This window comes from Ornithorhynchus anatinus, chromosome 5 (assembly GCF_004115215.2).
Source record: "Ornithorhynchus anatinus isolate Pmale09 chromosome 5, mOrnAna1.pri.v4, whole genome shotgun sequence".
NCBI classification, from domain to species: Eukaryota; Metazoa; Chordata; class Mammalia; order Monotremata; family Ornithorhynchidae; genus Ornithorhynchus; species Ornithorhynchus anatinus.
This window is the reverse complement of record NC_041732.1, coordinates 1,730,346-1,746,298: the sequence shown is the minus strand read 5'-3', so window position 1 is coordinate 1,746,298 and position 15,953 is coordinate 1,730,346. Positions and strand designations below refer to the sequence as shown.

Below are 15,953 nucleotides of genomic sequence, written 5' to 3'. Positions count from 1 at the left end.
AGAGAGTAAGTTCCTTGTGGACAAGGGATCGTATCTCCCAACTCCACTGTACTGCACTTTCCCAAGCATTTAGCATAGTGCTGGGCATACCGTAAGCGCTTAATTAATATCATTGATTGATTGATTGACTGAAAGCTCCTGGTAGGCAGAGATCATGTTTACTAATTCTGTTGCCCCCTCACAGCTCTCTGCGCGATGTTCTGCACCCAGTGGCTCAGTAAATACCGTCGACTGACTGATGGATTGCACAGCACGGTACTGAGCAATAGGGAGAGGAAAAGTTTAGGGCGGGACACGTTCCCTGCCGCTAAGGCACTTCCACTCCCGTGAGGGTAGACAGACATGAAAATATTCACAAATAGTGGAATTTTTAATAAATAATTGAATATGGAGTTAATGATAATGGTGCTATTTGTTAAACCTTCGCTATGTGTCAAACACTAGGGTAAATACAATACAATCAGAACAGACGTAATCTCTGTCTCACAAGGGGCCTGACAGTCTAAGGAGGAGGGAGAACAAATACGCAATTTCCCATTTTACAGATGAGAAAGCTGAGGCACGGAGGAGTTAGGTGACTTTCCCAAGGTCACACAGCAGGTAGGTAGAAGAGCCAAGATTAAAACCCAGGTCCCCTGACTCCCAGGCCCCGTGCTCTTTTCACAAGGCCTCGTCGCTTCGCGGGTAGAGAAGGCGGGAAGTGGGATTTTAGGAAGGCTCCGAAGGAGGGAAGGGCTGAGGGCTGGTGGATTAGGAAGAGCCGGTCGATGGCCCCCTGGGTGGACTGGATGGGGAAAAAGGGCTGAAAACCTGACTTCAGTGGGTCAAGAAGAGAGGTGGGCGAGGACGTGAGAGCAGCGGGTGTAGACAACACCGCGTGATGGGGGCGAGAGGGACCCTGGACCCCTCCTCGGGTCTTTCTGACCATCTGGATGGGAAGCTGGGGGGTCCCCTTGGGGTCCCCGGGGCCGTCATGCCCACCCCCAACACCACACAAACACACGCACACCTGCTCCGAACCCACCGGGCCGGGCGGGGGCGGATCGAGACTGTTCATCCCCTTCACACACACACACACACACACACACACACACCCACCCCCACCCCCACCCCCACCCACGGGCTTCCCGTGTCGAGGGGCTCACCTTAGGGATCCCCCTCCTGTTCCTTCTGGACGCCCCCGGTTCTGGCCTGGCTGCCTCGCCCCCAACCCAGGCACGGCCATCACGGGCGACGGGGCGGGTTGGACTTCGGGGCCCGTTACGGGCAATAAAGTGGGGCAGAAAGAGGTGGAGGGGAGTAAGGGGTGCGTGTCGGGGTTGGGGGAGAAGGGGTGGGGGAAGAAGTGGCGGCCAGCCGAGGGGGTGGGGGAGAAGCGGCAGGCCTCTGAGAGGAGCCCGGGCCCCTGGGCGTCACCCCCGCCTCTCCCCGCCACCGTCCCTTGGGCCGCCGACTCCTGGGGGACGAGGACGGGCTCACCCACCCCCCCCACACACACCGCCCCCCACAACCCCGGGCCCCCGGAGAAGCTCAGACAGATGCCGGCCAAGGGTCGGGACCCCCTCCTCCCCCCTCCCCGGCTGCGGCGGCCCAGGCCGGCAAGCGGCGAGCCCCGTCTCCCGGGTCGGCCGCGGTGCCCGCGAGGGAGAAGGGAGAGAGCCGGCTCCGGAGGGCCCGGACGGGCGTGTGCGGATTATTTTATTCACAGGGTTCGGCTCGAAAAATGACAGTCCGACCTAGGGCCGGCGAGGGGGGCAGGGGGCGGGCGCGGAGCGTCGGCGCCCCCCGGCCGGGTGGTTAGTAGCTCGGGCGGGGAGGGCGGCGGTGCAGGGGGGTCGCCCGGCGGGCCCAGGCCTCAGAGCCCGGCCTCCTGCCCCCCTCCCTCCGCCCTCGGGGCACCCCCCGGGCCCGGCTCCCCCGCCGCCACCTCCGAGAAGCCCACCTGGGGCAGCCGCCCCTTGACGCCCGCCGCCCCTTCCCCGTCCCGACCTCTGGGGCCGAGGGCCACCTTGGGGAAGCGGAATCTGGGGGAGCCCCCGTCCCCCTCCCCGTCCTCGGCCCGGCCCTGGCGCCGGCGGCCGGAGAAGGGCGAGCGGAAGCGGGGCGCCCGGGGGCCCGTCGGGGCCCCGGCCCCCTCGCCCTCCGCCTGGGCCGGGCCGCGGGGGGGAGCCGAGAGGGCCACCCGGGGGAGGCGCACCCGGCCCCGCCGGCCCCCCGGGCCCTCGCCCGCCTCCTCCTCGCCCGCCGGGCCCGTCCCGTCGACGCCGGCCTGGCCCTGGGCCCAGCTCAGCTGGGGGAGGCGCAGCTTGGGGCTCCGGGCGCGACCCCGGCCCTCGCCCTCCGACCCCCCGGCCCTGCCCGCCTCGCCGCCCTCGCCGCCCTCGCCGCCCTCGCCCCCCTCGCCCCCCTCGCCCAGGGAGAGGCCGAAGCGGGGCAGCCTGACGCGGGCCCGCCGGGCCGCCTCGCCCGCCGGCCGGTACTCGGCGTGGCTGCCCAAGGTCGGGGGGCAGAGCTCCACCTCCGGCATCCAGAAGGGCCGCGCGTCCTCCTCGCCCGCGGACGCGCCCACCGAGAAGCCCACGGCCGGGACGGCCAGGTGGAAGCCGGGCTCCGCCGGGCACGGGGGCTGGGCGTCCGTGCCCTCGGCCCGGCCGCCGGTCCCGAAGGCGGGCATCTTCAGGCGGAACCCGCCCTGGGCGGCGCCCTCCTGGGCCTCGGCCCCGTCGCCCCCCGCCCGGCCGGGGCCCCCGACCCCCGCGCCCCTCGCCTGCCCGTCGCGGCCCAGGCCCACGTCCAGCTCCAGGCGGGGCAGGGCCGCGCCGGCCGGCCGGGCGCCCGCCTCGCCCGCCTCGCCCGCCTCGCCCGCCCTCGGCCCCTCGGGCCCCGGCTCCCGGGCCCCGGGCAACGAGAGGTCGACCTGGGGCAGCCGCACCCGGAGGGCGGCTCCGGCCGGCCGGGCCCCGGGCGTGTCCGCCCCCAGCCCGGACGGCTCCACCCGGGGCCCGGCCGGGGCCCTCCGCTCCTCCGCCTCGCGTCCTCCGCCCGCGCCCTCCAGGCCGGGCACGGCGATCTCCAGGGCGGGCAGCCCGGTGGCCGGCCGGGGCTGGGCTCCGGGCCCTCCCGCCTCGCCCTCCGGCCCCGTGGCCCCCAGGCCCGGCAGCTCCACCCGAGGTAGCCGCGGGGCCCCGGCCCCCTCCCCCGGCCTCTCCTCGGGACTCCCCCGCCCCACCCCGAACGAGGGCATCTTAAACTTGGGCATCTTGAGCCGGCCGTCCCGGCCCCGCGCCTGGCCGTCGGCCTCCTCCCCGGCGGCCTCCGCCTCCTCGGCCCCGGCCCCGAGCTTCCCCGGGGCCGGCCGCTGCCCCTTCGGCGGGACCTCGGGCAGCTGGACGTCCAGGGAGCCCCGGGGGGCCGACACCTCCAGGGCGGGCGGCGACGGCGCCTCCCCCGGCTCCGGGGCCGGCCGAGCCTTGGGGAAGGACAGGCCGAACCTGGGCATCTTCAGCTTGGCCCCGCGCCCCGACCCCGGGCCCTCGGCCTCCCCCTCCCCTCTGCCGGCCTTGGCCCCCGAGAGCCCCAGCCTGGCCAGGGAGAACTTGGGCGACTTCAGTTTGATTTCCACCGACGACTGCTTGGCCGGCGCCTTGGCCGGCGGCGGGGCCGGGAGCTCCACCGAGGGCAGGGGCACGGCGGGCACCTCCAGGACGGGCAGCTTGAGCCCCGCCTCGGCCTGCAGCTTGGGCGTGGGGACGTCCAGCTCCAGCTGCCCGGCTCTGCCCAGGACCTCGCCCCACCCCGACGCCCGGCCCCGGGCCTCCGCGCCCTCCGCCCCTTCCGCCGGGCGGCCGCAGGGCAGCTCCAGCTCCACGCCGGGCAGGGCGCCGGCGGACGGGCCGGGCCGCGCCTCGGGACCCCCTTCCGCGCCCTCCCGGCGGGGCGGGACCCCTCGGGCCTCCCCTCGCGGGGGCGACCCCGCCCGCCCGAGCTTGGGCAGCTTGAAGCTCCAGGCCGACCCCTCGGCCCCCTCCTTGGGCGGGGGCGCCTCGGGCGGCTTCGCCGCCGGGGCCTTGGGCAGGTGCACGTCGGGCAGCTTCACCTCCGGCATCCTGGGCAGCTGCACCTCGGGCAGCCGCACGTCCGGCACCTCGGGCAGCTTCACGTCGGGCATCTTGGGCAGCTTCACGTCAGGCATCTTCACGTCGGGCATCTTGGGCAGCTGCACCTCGGGCAGCCGCAGGTCCGGCACCTCGGGCAGCTTCACGTCGGGCATCTTGGGCAGCTGCACCTCGGGCAGCCGCAGGTCCGGCACCTCGGGCAGCTTCACGTCGGGCATCTTGGGCAGCTCCACCTCGGGCAGCCGCACGTCCGGCACCTCGGGCAGCTTCACGTCGGGCATCTTGGGCAGCTGCACCTCGGGCAGCTTCACGTCCGGCACCTCGGGCAGCTTCACGTCGGGCATCTTGGGCAGCTGCACCTCGGGCAGCCGCACGTCCGGCACCTCGGCCATCTTCGGCATCTTCACGTCGGGCATCTTGGGCAGTTTCACGTCGGGCATCTTCACGTCGGGCATCTTGGGCAGCTGCACCTCCGGCAGCCGCACGTCCGGCCCCTTGGGCAGCTCGACCGCGGCAGCGGGCACCGCGATGCCCACGCTAGGCACCTTGACCGCCGGGAGCTTCGCCTTGCCCTCGGCGCCGGGCTCGGGGGCGGCAGGGCGTGGCTCCGGCCGGGAGAGCCCGAAGCTGGGCATCTTCAGCCTGAGGCCCCGGGCCCGGCCCTCGGGGCTGCCCCCGGGCCCCTCGCCCTCCCGCGCCCGGGCCCCGAAGCGGGGGAAACTGAGCCGGGGCATCCTCAGAGACACGTCGGGCGCCTCCGCCGGGGCCTCCACTCTGGCCCCGGGCAGGGCCAGGTCCACCGCGGCGGTGGGCGCGCTCACGTCCAGAGCGGGCACCGCCAGGCCCACGGGGGGCCCCGCCACCGCGCCGGCCACCGGCGGGGCCTCCCCTAGGCAAGGCAGGGAGGGCAGCTCCACCTGGGGCACCCGGGCGGAGAGTGCCCCCGCCCCGGGCTCGGGGGCCGCCTCCGCCGGGCCCGTCGGACCCAAGGAGGGCAGGCGGAGGGCGAAGCCCTTGGCGGCTTCGGGGGGCGCCCCGGGAACCTCGCCCCCCGCCCCCTTGGGGAGGCTCAAAGCCAGGTCGACCTGGGGGGCCCCGACCTCCAGCCGCGCCCCCGGCAGCCCCGGCCCGCCCTCCGGGACCCCCGGGGGCCGAGGCACGGCCAGCTCCACCTGGGGAGGTGCCAGGCGGGCACCGGCCTCGGGCTCGGCCTTGGCCTTCCTCTCCCGAGCGAAGGGCTTGGCGAAGCGGGAGGCCTGAGCGGGGGTCGCCGCCTCCCGCACCCGGAGCCGGGGCAGGCGGAGGCGACGGCGGAGGGAAGGGGCCGGAGCGGGCCCGGCGGGGGCTTCGGCCTTGGCCCGGCGGAGCCGAGAGAACTTGGGGAAGGAGAACTCCACGTCCACCGGGGGGAGGTCCGGGGGGCTCCCCGGGGCCTTGGCCGGGGCGGCGCCCACCGCCGCCCCCTTCTTCTTCTTCTTCTTCTTGACCGGAGACAGGCTCTGGATGTTCTGGGGAGAGAGGAGAGAGGCAGAGGCGGGAGCATCACCCGGGCGGGCGACGACCCCCGGGGCCGGGGAGCGGCCCGTGGAAGTGGGAAGGGGAAAGGGGGCGGGGGGTCCTGCGTGGGGGGCAGAGGGGGCGGAGAGGGAAGGACTGGGGGGGCGGGGGGGCGCTGGGAAGGAGAGCGTGGGGAAAGCTACCCTAATCTCGCCCGGCCCGAGGCCTGGCCCGCGTCCCGCCTCTCCCTCCTCGAATCCGCCAGACCGTGACTCTCCCCCGCTTCGAAGCCTGAATTATAACAGAAATAATCTTGGTATCGGTTAAGCGCCTACTGTGTGCCGAGCACCGTTCTAAGCGCCGGGGGAGATACAAGGTCATCGGGTCGTCCCACGTGGGGCTCACAGTCTTCATTCCCGTTTGACGGATGAGGTCACTGAGGCGCAGAGGAATTAAATGACCTGCCCAAGGTCACACAACTGACAAGTGGCAGAGCAGGGATTAGAAACCACCACCTCTGACTCCCAAGCCCGGGCTCTTTCCACTAAGCCACGCTGCTTCTCAATGAGGGCCCATCTCCTCCAAGAGGCCTTCCCAGACTGAGCCCCGCTCTTCCTCATCTCCCACTCCCTTCCACGTCGCCTCGATTCGCTCCCTTTGCTTTTCTCCCCCATTCCCCGCCCCACGGCACTTCTGTATATATCTGTCATTTTATTTATTTATATTGATGTCTGTTTACTTGTACTGAGGTCTGTCCGCGTTTCCCCCTCCTCCCCGCAAGACTGTGAGCTCGTTTTGGGCAGGGATTGTCTCTCTTTATTACTTTACTGTACTTTCCCAAGCGCTTAGTACAGTGCTCTGCACCCAGTACGCGCTCAATAAATACCAATGAATGAATGAATGAATGAATGAAGTCTTTACAGAGAAGATCTTGTCCTGAAATTGTCTGCCTGCGGATTAGAGGCAAAGGGCGCTCGTTAGCCGAGCCCAATTTCTTGCGGAGGGGCGAGGTGCGGGCGGACGGCGGGGAGCGGGAAGAGGCAGCGGGGGAGGGTGGGCAGGACGGACAGGCCGACAGACCGACGGATGGGCAGGCGGGCGGGCCGTCAGGGCCCAGCCTGCCCCGTGCCCATTCCCGGGCAGGACCCGGGGGCCGTGCCCGAGGTGCCAGGGGCCGCCGGCACAGGGGCCCGGGGCAACACGCATACCAGCTTGGCCACCTTGGCCCGGGGCCCCTTGACCTCGTAGCCGGCCACGGTGCCCGGGCGCAGTGCCAGGTCCCCGGTGGGCACGGTCCTCTTGAGGCAGAAGGACACTTTATAGGGTTCGGCGCACTGGAGCAACCGCAGCGCATCCTCATACTTGAAGTTTTCAAAGAAAACGCGGGCACTCAGCAGCTGGTCCCCTGTGGGCATCGTGGGCAGGGGGTCCGTGAGCTCCCCGCGAACCCCGGATATCACCCCTTCCAGCTCCAATCTGCTAGGACCCCATGGTCCTCAGATCCAGGCCCCACCCTCCTCCTTCCCCACCCATGTCCGTGGGGGCCCGTCTCGGCCCTCCCTTCCTCCTTCCACCCCTTTCCCCTTCATCCCTTCAACCTCCCACTCCAGACTCCTCCCCGCTCCCAGGCCCCGACCCTTCCCTGGCCTCTCCCCCTTCCGGAGCCCCCGCCCCCACCTTCCTGCAGGCTGAGGGACTTGGCCGCTGGCGAATCCTTGAGCAGGTCCTTGATAAAGATGCCCTCTTTGCCCCCACCCGCCACGTTGATGCCGCTGACCCCGGCCTCGGCCTCGGTCTCCACGATGATCTCCACCAGCTCAGCCCGCTTCAGCTCCTGGGGGTTAGAAGAGCAAGTAACTATTATCTACCCCAGCACCTAAAACAGCGCTTGGCACATAATAAGCACTTAACAAGAACCATAAGGAAAACAAAAGTAGCCGGAGTGCGAGGAGGGAGTATACCTCCATCGCTGTACTCCCATCTCCTCCGTCTCCCCTCCGACCTCTCACCCACGTCCTGCCTCTGGCCTGGAACGCCCTCCCTCCTCATAGCCGACAGGCAATTACTCTCTCCCCCTTCGAAGCCTTATTCAAGGCACGTGTCCTCCAAGAGGCCTTCCCTAAGACCTCTTTTTCTTTTCTCCCTTCTGCATCACTCTGACTTTTTCCCGTTATTCATTCCCCCCACCAGCCCCACAGCCCTTATGTCCATATCTTTAATTTGTTTATATCGATTAATGTCTGTCTCCCTCTCTAGACTGTAAGCTCATTAAGGGGAGGGAATGTGTCTGTTTATTGTTCTGTCTTCCTGTCCCAAGCAACTAGTACAGTGCTCTGCACACAGTTAAGCACACAGTCAATAAATACGCATGAATGAATGAATGAATGGAAGTGGGACACTGCAGGAGCCCAGCCCCCCCCGGCCCTGCCCCCATCACCAGTCCCCTGCTCCCCAGGGCCCGACGCCCAGCCCCCCAGCTCCCCATCTGGACTGTGCCCAGCTCGATTTACTTGTATCCACCCCAGCGCTTAGTAGGAGAAGCAGCGTGGCTCAGTGGAAAAAGCCCGGGCTTGGGAGTCAGAGGTCATGGGTTTGAATCCCAGCTCTGCCACTTGTCAGCTGTGTGACTGTGGGCGAGTCACTTCACTTCTCTGTGCCTCAATTACCTCATCTGTAAAATGGGGATTGACTGTGAGCCTCCTGTGGGACAACCTGATTACCCTGTATCTACCCCAGTCCTTAGAACAGTGGTCTGTACATAGTAAGCGCTTAACAAATACCAACATTATTATCGTTATTATTATTACAGTGCCTGACACCTAGTAAGGGGTGAACAAATACCATCACTATTATTATTCAGTCAGTCAGTCAGTCAGTCAGCCAGTCGTTTTTACTGAGCGCTTACTGTGCGTAGAGCACTGCACTATAGGGTTTGGAAAGTATCATTACCGTTTCGGCGGTACCCACCTCGGTGCTGCGGCTCAGAGCCGCCATGGTGCCCGGAAATGGGGTCGCGGCCCCTGGCGCCTCCCGCCTCTGACCCTTCCTCTGCAAAACCTGCTTCAGCTCAGCATGGAGGAGCCGCCGCTGCACCTTGGAGGGGGACACGAGGGGCTGAGACCAGATTTGAGGGTGGGAATGGGGTGGGACCTGGGGTCCAGCAGCCTCCTCGCACCCCCGGCCCCAACCCACAGAGGCTCAGCTCCTCACCGCTGTGGCAGGGCAGGGCCCCTCTCTCTCAGTCTTTCCCTGTGTCTCTCTGTCTCTCTCCCCAGCTGGAGCCTGGAGCCAGACAACTCCTTTGTTCAGTGCTTGCTCCTTGCTGCTCTGGCCAGATGCCTGCTTGAAGATACCAGAGGTTTAGGAGTCTGGGGTAAGAGAGGAGAGAGGCCCTGGAGGGAGGAGGAGGGTAGCAGGGGGGCAGGGGATAGAGGAAATTTAGGGGGAGGCAGCGCAAGGAGAGATAGCAAGTGGCACCATGGGCAGTGGAAAGCAGCGGGGACCACAGGTGCCAGCCAACTTCTCATTGTAAGCAGGGACACAAAAAGGAGCAGGGAACTGAGCAGGGATGGAATGGGAGGAGAAAGGCCCCCAAGAGCTAATCAAGGAGAAAACCACCATTTTGATAATAATAATGTGGCCAGGCACTGTACTAAGCCCTGGGGTAGATACAAGGTAATTGGGTTTAACACAGTCCCCGTCCCACAGAGGGCTTACATTCTTAATCCCCATTTTGCACATGAGGTTACTGAGGCACAGAAAAGTAAAGTGACTCGCCTAAGGTCACACATCAGACGTGTGGCAATGCTTGCAGTGCTTGCTGAGTTTAGTGCTTGCTCTATCCACTAGGCCACTCTGCTTCCCCAGGGGTCTTCTCTGCCCTTAGTGGGAGCTTTCAGAGCTGGCCAGAGATCTGGGGTGAGCAAGACTGGGAGTCCCTGGGGCATGGGGCAGGCCAGGAGCAGAGGGCAGGGGAGGCACAGGGTGGGGTACTCACTGCCAAGCTGCTGGGGCCTCTGGTCGTGATGATCTTTGGAGGTTCCTTCTGGGGCCCTAGAGTGGAGGACGAGGTGAAAGGCTCAGGGAGCTTGTCGGGGGTAGGCAAGGGCTGGTCTCAGCCTGGGACTCCAAGTGGAGGTGGTCTGGGCAGGGGGGGCTGACAGGTCTATGGGCATACAGAGGCACAGAGATCCTGGGCCATGCAGCACGGCAGAGACTCACAGACATGCAGAGAGACAGACCCACAAGCAGGCAGAGAAACAGATACAGAGACCTTAAGGGGATGCAGAGAGACAGAGATTCACAGGCAGAGAGGCGGATACAGAGAGCTAAGAACACGCAGGGAGACGGAGACTCACACAGGCAAGCAGAGAGACAGAGACAGACCCATAGGCAGGCAGAGACAGAGAAAATCCTCTGGGAATGCAGACACGATCATTAATCATAATTATGGTACTTGTTAAGTGCTGACTATGTGCCAAGCACTGTTCTAAGCACTGGAGTAGATACAAGTTAATCAGGATGGACACAGTCCCCGTCCCAGTTGGGACTCACACTCTTAACCCCCATTTTACAGATGAGGCAACTGAGGCCCAGAGAATGAAGCACCTTGCCGAGGTCAAACGGCAGACAAGCGGCGGATCCGGATTTAGAACCCAGGTCCTCCTGACTCCCAGGCACACGCTCTATGCACTAAGCCGCCCCGCTTCTCTTTCAGAGATGGGCATCCATGGGAATTGGGAAGCAGAGAGGAATGCAGAAAGAGAGACTCAGAAGCAGACAGACAGACATAGGGATGCTCAAAAAACTCACCCCGATGCAGAGACAGACACAGGAAGCTCACTCAGCGCAGGGATTTCGGATCATTTTTCTCTGCCTCCCCTGGCCCGCCCGCCCGCTCCCAGCCCTCTCCGCTCTCGTAGGCCCGTGGGGTCAGCATCCCGCCCCATCCCGCTCCATTCCGCCCCCGCCGGAAAGGTCAGCCCTCACGCGGCACATTCCTGGGGACAATGGGTTCGCCCGCCACATTCCCGCCCCCGGCTCGACCCAGCCCAGCCCAGCTCTCACTCCTCTAGGTGTGGGAAATGGGGGGGCTCGGCTCCGTGGACCACCCAAAGCAGCGACCACCGCCCCTCCCTTCCCTCAGCCCAGTCACTAGGACAAGGTCCTGCGTGGTCTCAGAATGATCTTCTCTCCTCTCCCTTAATGAGGGCACATCTCCTCCAAGAGGCCTTCCCAGAATAAGCCCCACTTTTCTTCATCTCCCACTCCCTTCCGCGGCATCCTGACTGGCTCCCTTTGCTCTTCCCCCCTCTCCCCACCCCACAGCACCTCAGTATATATCTGCAATTTTATTTATTTATATTGATGTCTCTTCACTTGTATTGATGTCTCCCTCCCTCCCTCTAGACTGTGAGCTCGTTGTGGGCAGAGATTGCCTCTCTTTTTTGCTGAACTGTACTTTCCCAAGCATTTAGTACAGTGCTCTGCACACAGTAAGCGATCAATAAATATGATTGGATGAATTAATGAATGAATGATCTCGGTTTTTCCACTCTCCCCGTCTTTCCGTATCCCCATCCCTGCCTGTATCCCCGTCTCCACCTACGTCACCGCCTCCCTCCCTCTCCCTGTCACCCCCATCTCTCTGCTCTCCCCCTCTCTTACTTGTTCTAGACTATAAGCCGGCTGTGGGCAGGGACTGTCTCTCTTTATCGATGAATTGTACTGTTCAGTCGCTTAGAACAGTGCTCTGCACACAGTAAGCTCTCAGTAAATGCGATTGAATAAGGACAGTTGAATGAACGCTCTCCTCAGTCTCAGGGACATAAGTGGTAGGAAAGAGGATGGCTAAAGTCAAAGCGCTAAAAAAAGTCAAGAAAGGTTCTCTCTGTTGGAGGTGATGGGGAGTGGAAGAACCTTCCGTTTCCGTTTCCACAGTCCTCTTCTCCCCTTCCTCGGCACCCAGTCCTAGCCTCCAGCCTCTAGTCCTAGCCCCCAGACTCAATCCAGTCACAACCCCAGCGGCCGATCCTACATCTCAGCCTCAGCCCCCAAACCCACTCACAGAGGCAGCCTCGGGCCCAGCCTCCAGGCTCAGCCCCGGCCCGGCCCCCCAAGCCCCGACCTAACCCTGAGCCCCCCTAGACGGCAGCCCCAGCTCCCAATCCTAGCCCGCAGGCCCCAGTCCTAGCCCCCAGCTCGAACCCCAGCCCCAGTGTGAGTCTCTAAGCGGAGGGATGACGAGGGTTCGAGGGTTATTCGCACTCTTGGAGAGGGATCGATCCGCACCCTCACCTAATGATCAGAACCACTACGGCACCCAAGGCAAGGGGAACGGCACAGTGGGGAGGGATCAGGGGGCTGGGACAGTCATAGGCAGGGTCAGCCTCGTGTGTGTGTGTGTGTGTGTGTGTGTGTGTGTGTGTGTGCCTGTTGTCTGTCTGGGGTTGTGTTTGCCTGGGAGATCTCTGAGTTGAGACGTGGGTGTGTACTTGAGTGTCTTTATCAGAGCATCCACGTGTGGGTCTGGTGTGTGAGTGTGTATGTGTGTGGGTCGGGGCGTTGTGTGTGTGCATGTGTTGCTGGAGGAGAAACGGAGGCAAATCGGTGGTCAGCAATCCAGGAACCCCACCCCCGCCCACCTCAGCCCCTCTCCCTTTCCCCCCTTTCCCAGAGCTTCATCTACTCTGCCTCGGCCCAGCCCCCAGCCCAGCCCTCTGCCCCGCTCCCCGGGGTGGGACCCCCTCCCCCCGGGGCAAAGAGCAGAGCCAGTCAGTCTGCCGCCTCCAGCCGCCCGCTGTCCCAGGGTCCCAGGCAATCTACCCCCCTCGCCCCCTCCCCGTTCTCCATCTGGGCATCAGGCACCAACCCTCCACTCCTCGCTGCACATTCGCTCGGAGAATCCAGGAGGATGCCGGCTCCTGATCTCCACCCGGGGTACCAGAATCCCTGCTAAGAAGTAGGAAGGGGAATGAGCTTGGGCCGAACGGGGCCGGGAGGTGGGAGAGGTCCCTTACCGCTCGGTCTCCTGGGTCCCTCCCGGCCTCCCGGCCCGGCTTGCTGGCTCCCGGCTCTGTCTCGTCCGACTGCACCGCCCGGGTCCCGGGGCCGGGGGGGTAAAAAGGAGACTGGAGAGGTGGGGGTGGGGGGTGGGGGGACCGGGGGAAGCGAAGGGGGAGACTTCCGACCATTGGCCACTGCCATCCGACGTCGAAGTAGGTGGGGTAGTGTGTGTTTGTTTGTGTCGTGTGTGTGTGTTTGTGTGTTCTATCCATCCTTCCGCCTCCATGACATTTCTCCGGCTCTGCGGGGGCACAAGGGGCGCCGGGGTCCCTGGGCCCGCTGCCAGGAGAGGGGGCACAGTGCCAAGGGGCTGGAAGGTGAGGGAACCCATTCCTCTCTTTGCACCTCGACCCTTCTCCCCCCCAAAGGGTAAAGGAGCCCTGTGCTTCTCCGTGCCGAGGCCTCTGGGCCGGTTCTGGGCTTTGTCCATCTGGTTCCATGCTCCTGGCCGCTGGCCACTGTGGCCCCCAGTCTTGGCTAGCAGAGTTGCTGGGGGACTCAGAGCACTCGGCCCTCCCCCCCCACCCTTCGGCCTCCCCCACAGCCCTAAGCCTTTGATTGGCAGGAGCTCCTGCTTTGAAAATCCCCCCAGGGATGGTCTCCCCGCTGCCCCTGACTCTCCAATTTGACTCCCAGGACTCTCCAGGCCTCCAATGCTCACCCCCAGCCTCCTCTCCCAGACTCCCACTTTCCATGTCCAGACCACTCCCTTGCTGCCTCCAGACCCCTGTTTTTGCTCCCAGGCCCATGCACTCACTTATGGCCATTTCTCCCCACTCTGTTCCCAGAGGTTCTGACTTGCAGCCCCTTTGGGTTTCCCTTGAACCCCCAACTCACCTTGCCCGGAGCGCCGGCCCACGGGGCAGACACAGTCCCACATGGCCCGTCCTGGGTATGCCCTGTCTGCTCACCCTGTGGCTCCAGTAGCTCTGAGCCCCTGGCCCCCCAGGAAGGGCGAGGGGGATTAGCTCAAACAGTACATCAGCAACTCTGGGCCTTGCTCCAGCCCCTCCATTGTCCGGTTTCAGCCACTCAGACCCGGGGCCCAGGCCCCTGGAGAACCAATATCATCTGGGCCCCCCGACCTCATCCCCCAAGGGGTCCAGCCCTGATCCAAGTCCATCTGTGCTCCTCCCGCCCATCCCTCCAAGGGTCCAGCCCTAATCCAAGTCCATCTGTCCCCGCCACCCCATCCCTCCAGGGATCCAGCCCTAATCCAAGTCTGTGCCTCCTACCCCATGCCTACCAGGACCTAGGCCCACCCCATCCCTCCCAGGACCCGGCCCCACCCCGCCCCTCCCAGGATCCAGCCCCATCCCACCCCCTTGGCATCTAGTCCCGCATAGCCCTAGGTCAGCCTTATGGAGGTGAGAGCCCCCTCTACAATCCCCCACATGTCCCACCCTTGCTCTTCCCCTCCCCTTGTCCTCCATCCTGTTTGGAAGCTGGAATGTGCTGAGCTTTAGGAAGTGCCAGCTGGGCTCTGGGCCAGTCTCAGCCCTGGCACAGAGTTCCCCAGGCAGCCCCCAGTGGGGGTGGGTAGGGATGAAGACGCTGGTGGCCTCCCGGGGGGACACTGAGACTCAGAAGAGTGAGGCGTCCTGGAAACGGCTCTGGCCACCCTGTCCTCTGCTACATTGGCACCCTGAAGGCAGAGGGCAGGGAAGAACCCTGGCAGGCTACTTTGGCTCATCAAAGGCAACTGGAGGGGACTGGCACGGACCTGGGCATCACTATAATAATAACCGTTATGGTGTTTGTTAAATGCTTACTATGTGCCAGGCACTGTTCTAAGCGCTGGGCTAGATACAAGTAAATTGGGTTGGATACAGTCCCTCTCCCATGTAGGGCTCACAGTCTTAATCCTCATTTCCAGATGAGGGAACTGAGGCACAAAGAAGTTAAGTGACTTGCCCAAGGTCAAACAGCAGACAAGTGGCGGAGCTGGAATTAGAACCCATGACCTTCTGACTCCCAGGCCTGTGCTCTATCCACTACAACATGCTGATTCTCTGTCTCCTTTCAGCCTGGTCCTGCTAGGGTCCGTGGAGAACCCCTGGGGTCCGGACGGGGTACCCGGGCCGGTATTAGGGTGATCCAGAGGGTCTTGGGCATGGGGGAGGCCAGGGAGAGAGGGCAGAGGGGAAGCGGCAGGCCAGGGCCCCTGTAAACACAGGACATCCTCTGAGGAGGGTGAAGGGGGAGGGCAACTTCCGCCCGCCTGGAGACAGAGGGACGACCGGAGGGGAGGGAGCCAGGAGGGTCCGACCGGATACCCCACCCCCTTTCCCCGGGTCCACCCAGCCCCATCCGCCTCCACCCATCTCTACTCCCCAACAACCTCAGCCCCCTGTGCTTCTCCTCCAATATCGCTGATTCTTGCCCCTCTTCTTCTCCTCCTTTCCTTCCTTCCCCAGCCTCAGGACCTTTCCTCAATCCCCTCCCAAGTGCAGAAAGAAATCGAGGGGTCTGGGATTTGAGGCAAATGAATCCTCTACCCTAAGAGGAATAATAATAATGATGGTATTTATTAAGTGCTTACTATGTGCCGAGCACTGTTCTGAGCACTGGGGTAGGTACAAGGTCATCAGGTTGCCCCACGTGGGGCTCAAAGTCTTAATTTGACAGATGAGGTAACTGAAGCACAGAAAAGTTAAGTGGCTTGCCCACGGTCACCCAGCAGACAAGGGGCGGAGTCGGGATTAGAACCCCTGTCCTTTGACTCCCAAGTCCCTGCTCTTCCCACTAAGCCACTCTGCTTCTCCAGAAGGAGCGCTTTAAAGACCGGCCTAGCCGGAGACACCGGGAGACACCGATTCAAAGACAGAGATCCAGACACAGAGAGATAGAGACCGGCATGAAGAGGGACCCACACTCCCCGAGCTAGAGAGTCTGAGATACACGGACAGACGTGAAGAGGAAGACCCAAACCCAGAGAGACCCAGGGCCAGAGACCGTTACTGGGGCCTTCGGAGACGAACCCAAACCCAGAGACAGAGAGACCCAGGGCCAGGGACAGTTACAGGGGCCCTCGGAGACCCACCCAAACCCAGAGACAGAGAGACCCAGGGCCAGGGACAGTTACAGGGGCCCTCGGAGACCCACCCAAACACAGAGACAGAGAGACCCAGGGCCAGAGACAGTTACAGGGGCCCTCGGAGACCCACCCAAATACAGAGACAGACAGACCCACAGGCAGAGACAGTTACAGGGGCCTTCGGAGACCCACCCAAACACAGAGACAGAGAGACCCAGGGCCACAGACAGTTCCAGGGG

At 63.9% G+C, this 15,953-nt stretch overlaps 1 protein-coding gene across 1 annotated transcript; it reads right to left on the bottom strand.

The window, feature by feature from the left end:
- Positions 1 to 824: 824 nt before the first annotated feature.
- PRX (periaxin) lies at positions 825 to 9,660 on the bottom strand. The gene is made up of 8 exons (XM_029064992.2): positions 9,610 to 9,660; positions 8,823 to 8,951; positions 8,580 to 8,705; positions 7,290 to 7,446; positions 6,821 to 7,017; positions 3,217 to 5,623; positions 1,909 to 3,117; positions 825 to 928 (listed from the first exon to the last, which is right to left on the bottom strand). Exons 3-8 carry the CDS (start codon positions 8,604 to 8,606, stop codon positions 825 to 827), a joined length of 4,101 nt encoding a protein of 1,366 aa, XP_028920825.1. The 5' UTR covers positions 8,607 to 8,705; positions 8,823 to 8,951; positions 9,610 to 9,660.
- Positions 9,661 to 15,953: the final 6,293 nt, after the last annotated feature.